Raw genomic sequence first — 4,623 nt, forward strand, 5'->3', positions numbered from 1 at the left:
TGTCTGTGGGTGGATGCAGCAGGTGCTGGTGCCAACGGGCCCTGGCTCGTGCCCGCCGGCACAGGAGCGTGCCATCCAGGCGAGATGGTGGGTGCTCAGCGCAGGATTTCCCAGGGAATCTCCAGCCTCTTGCTGTCGGGCCCTCAACCACCAAAGCCTGGGTCTGGGAGCCCGGCGTGCCACTCCCCCAGGCTTGTCCTACCACTGTGCCAGCCCCGACAGCCATCCCTGGCCAAGCAGTGCCACCCTGTGGCAACCGCTTTCCTCGCCTCCGAAGGGGGTGATGCTCCTGGGCCCCCACCCCAGACCTCCAGGCCCATGGTACCCCCTACTCCTGCTGATAACAACCCCAGCCTCCATCCTCTCTGCACTGATCCTGCTGGAGCTGTGACCCTGGCACAGCACAAAGCATCCCATCACATCCCAGTGCTGCCGCTGGAGCCCTTTCCCCTCCCTGGTGCCTTGCCGAAGTATCTCCAGGGATCCTGCAACAGCAGCCCAAAGTGGGTTCCGACAGACCTACTCCCAAGGATGCCCCTGGGGTGCAGATTGGTTGGGGGGGCTACTCCCACCTGCCAGCAGCCATCTGCCAAGGGGCTGTTCCCCAGCACCCTGCATTAATTCCCCAGACAGACTAATAATAAGTTTTATTATTAAATAATGAGGCAAGGACACGTCATTATCAGGTAATCACCTGTTATGAAATAGGATTTTCATTCCAGTGCGGTGTCTCAAGCACTTCTCCCCAGGCGATTTCCCAGAGCTTCATGCAGAGATCAGGGTCACTGCACCCCAGGTGTGGGTGAGGAAACTGAGGCACGGGGTGGGGCAGTGCAGTAACAGTATCACAGGGAGAAACCAAGTGCTTGACAGCCCAACCAGGGCACCATGCCATGTCTGTAACTCCAGAGGAAGGGGTGGGATGTCACTGGCTCAGATTGCTCACTCCTTCGCAGCCCTAAGCGATTCTTATTTGCTCCCCTGAAATGTTCTGGCTGATCCCAAAGCTCCCTCAGTGGCACTGCTCACCGTGTTTGTCCTAACTGATGCTCAGCCGTGCAGCGTGAATCTCACTTCAGGGGCAGGGAAATGGCGTGTCAGCCCTCCAACCGCTATCACCTCCCACAGCCACTGGCAAGGGACATCCTGCTCCTGCTCCCAGATATGTTGGGGCATCTGTGAAAGTGTCATGGCCCTTGGGGCACATTCCCGAATGACGAGGCCAAGAGCAGCACGCACGGGGCCATGGACCGGGTCAGGAGGTCAAAGGTGGCAGCAAGGGTGCGGAGGCTGCACTGGGGTGCACAGCTGGGGAAAAATGCCCTGAAGGGTTCCAGCATCAGTGGGCAGCTCTGGCATGGGGGTGATCAGCACCTCCCACTTCCCCCTCTTCTGAGAGCAGGCACAGAGGATCTCAACTCTGCCTCTCAGATGTCCACTCCCCACCAGGCAGGGCCCCTGGGATGAGGGGCTGAGACTGCCCTGTGTGGGACCCGTCCCAAAGAGGGCAAAGGTGGGAGGCACGCAGGGCTGATCGGTGCCTAACCCGTTCGGCACCAGTGAAAATGAGCCTCTGGGTGTTAACCCTCAGGAGCTGGATATAGGGATGAGAAACTTCACTCTTCCAAGGCACAGGGCTCTAGCAAAGAGAGCAGGGCAGGATCCCTTTATACAGCCCAGACCTTCAGTTTAGCTCCCTGCCCCATACTCCGCTGCCAGTCCCTGCATGGCCAGGGCAGGAAGGATCCCTGTAACACTGGGAGGATGGCCACAACCCTGGGGCGCTCAGAGGTGAGAGAGGGCAAGGCTGGGACTGCCTGGGGAATGAGCTGTCATCCCTTCCCACCCCATCGCTCTGCAGGGGGGGAAGCACTGGCTGATGGAAGGGAAGGTGAGCTCATGGAGTCCAGGATCACTCTCTCCATCCTCTGGTTTTGCTGCCCCTGTTGCCCAGTAGCTAGACGCTCACATCTGGGATGGAAAACCAGCTGCATCACATTCTCTGATGACCCTGGAAGCCAGTCAGGAGCCTGGGGACCACAAACAGCTGCACAGCCTGGCAACATGACTCTCCAACACACAGAGCCCTTGGCTGTCCCTAGGCTCTGGATACCAGAATTTCACCCTCACGCCCTGCACATGCTGTCACAGGGGAGGAGGGGAGTGACCACCCTTTCCACTAAGCTGTCAGAGGAACCCACCAGCAGGGTTTGACCTGCCATGTTTTACCCAAAAGAGGCAGAAAATACCAGCAGCAATGCTGTGAGCACCAGGAGACCTGCAGAAAGGTCTGAAAGTCCATTCAGTCCCTGGCCAGATGAGAGAGCTTCACCTGAAGCTGCTTCTGAGTTTTCTCTAGGATCTTTCAAGAAACGTCCCAGCCCCAGCTCTGTCCCAGCATCAGCGACACCCCTCCAGCATCCGAGCTGATCCTACCACTGCTATGAGTCCCTCTTCACCAGCAGCAGCCAAGGGAGCACAGCCGCCAGCATGGCCACAGTCAGGATGAGGAGGACGGCGAGGGCAATGGGTGACTGGCAGCATTTCACCCCCAGGGCCGAGCTGGATGACACTGAGCTCTGTGTTTCTGCTCTGCTTCTCCTCCCCAGGGAGCTGCAGTCCACATCCACCAGTGGCATCCCGTGGTCACTAATGACAAAGATGTGGGCTTCCCGTGCCAGCTCTCCCGGGACCCCCTGTGAGTCCATGGGGCCGTTCCCCATGCTGCAGCACCGGTCAAAGCTCTGCACCGGCATCACAAAATGGCTGGGCACCACCAAGGTGTTGTTGGCCTCCATTTTGGTCAGATGGGACAAGGAGGAAGGTGACAGAGGCATCTCCAGTATCTGGGGGTTGGTGCCTGCCTTGGGTGGCCGTAGAGCCGCCTTCTTGCTGAGGAAGGTCACGTAGCGGCAGACAGGGCAGATGATGCTGTTCTGGACCTGGCCATCGAGCTTGGCAGAGAGCAAGCACTTCACCAGGCAGTCATGGCAGAAGGTGTGCCCGCAGCTGAGCTTGCGGTGCGTGGTCTCCAGAGGGTGAAACTTCTCATAGCACACGGGGCACTCGGCCAGGGGGCTCTCCTTGCTGGATGAGGTCTCAGACATCCTTGCTCTGTTGGCCACAAGCACTCCCCAGCTGTGAGGAAGAGGCAGGAAGAGGTTAGTAGGAGTCTTGGTTGCAATGATGACCATGACCCATCTCTTCTTCACCTCTCCTTCTCCTCCTTGCTCTCTTGCCTTTGCCCTTTTGTCCCTAACAGATGGGGTGCATGGCTACTAGACATGGTCTCAACAAGGCAGGGAATTTTCAGGAGCATTAAGCCTCTCAATATGCCACTTTGTATAAGAGAGAGATGAGGGGAGGACCTTAGCTCCAGAGCCACTGGGGACAACAATCCCTGGCTCCAAACTTGCATGAGAAAAGGCATGAGTCCCTGGATGGGGCTGTGTCTTGCTGCTCATTGTCTGGTACAGATGAAGCAGGTTCAGCTTGTGTCACGAGTGCCTCTGCGCTCTGCTGCCAGTCCCAGGTGTGCGGGAGGTGGGAACTCCCATCCCACAAAGAAACCTGCCAAAGAAAGGAGGATGCTCCCATTCCAGGGGACACAGAGAGTCTGGGAAGAGCAGGAGGAGGCCAGACCAGTGGAGCAGGTGGGAATGCAGGACCCTACCGGATGGAGGGTGCCATCCGGAGCAGGCAGCAAGCACCCACGACAGGCTCCTTGCAGGCTGCTGGAGGATGTCCCAGGCTGGTGGTCAGGCCACTGCCATCTCCAGGCCATGTTCCCCACTCATGCTGGAGCACAGTGTGAGCAGCAAAGCTTAGAGATCGGCGTCTCCTGTTAGTCAGAGCAGGCAGGACAGACCCAGCCAGCTCGCCTGGATCCCGCCCTGGCCCAGGGTGTGAGGGGGAGCGTGAGGCTGCTGTGATCCCCAGACCTGCGTCTGGGCAGGGACTGAAGCTTTCCCGTGCAACTCCCAGGGCAGGGAGCATTTACGTGTCAGCTTCAGGGAAGGGAAAGATGAGATGGAAGAGGGACAAAGGGAGAGAGGGGAGGGAAAAGGAGAGAAGGGAGAAGGGAGAAGGGAAGGGAGAAAGGAGAAAGGAGAAAAGGATGCTCAGCTGATCTCCCTTCTCTTAGACTAGTTCAGGAACTGGAGCTTCACAAAACTGGCAGGTTTACCAGACCTTGTAGCATTTTCAGACCCGACCCAACCTGCACTCCTATTCTTACACATGACTCTGCCCATGGGCATCCTCACAGTTTCTGGAGTTTTGCCCTCCCCTCCTTGGCTGCCCTCCTCTTGCATGGGACCCACCCCCTGCACCCGGATGGCCACACAAAGCAACGGGCCATGCCCTTCTTGCCCCATGCAAGAGAAGACAGACCCAGGCTCGTGCTCTGGTTTAGGAGGGATCAGGGACTTGATGCTCCCCTAAAGTGCTGCAGAAGGAGACCCTAACTCCATGCCCCAGCTCCTCCATGCCCCAAAGTCCTCTTACCTGCTGCAGGGCACCAGAGCAGGGGCCCCTCCATGCACTCCACTTCTGTCCCCAGAAGCCAGGCCAGCTGTGCCCCAGCACTGAGCACCAGCTGGGGAGCAGACCAGAACACCTATA

General features: G+C 58.2%; 1 protein-coding gene across 1 annotated transcript; it reads right to left on the bottom strand.

Moving 5' to 3' along the window:
- Window positions 1-2,441: 2,441 nt before the first annotated feature.
- RNF222 (ring finger protein 222) lies at window positions 2,442-3,107 on the bottom strand. Its single transcript, XM_010157280.1, has one exon. The coding sequence runs from the start codon at window positions 3,105-3,107 to the stop codon at window positions 2,442-2,444; it is 666 nt and encodes a 221-aa protein (XP_010155582.1).
- Window positions 3,108-4,623: the final 1,516 nt, after the last annotated feature.

Source organism: Eurypyga helias, unplaced genomic scaffold (assembly GCF_000690775.1).
Source record: "Eurypyga helias isolate BGI_N326 unplaced genomic scaffold, ASM69077v1 scaffold39748, whole genome shotgun sequence".
Lineage (NCBI taxonomy): Eukaryota > Metazoa > Chordata > Aves > Eurypygiformes > Eurypygidae > Eurypyga > Eurypyga helias.

Excerpts from the sequence above, each read along its gene's own strand:
- RNF222 (XM_010157280.1), bottom strand. The coding sequence starts at position 3,107 with ATGTCTGAGACCTCATCCAGCAAGGAGAGCCCCCTGGCCGAGTGCCCC.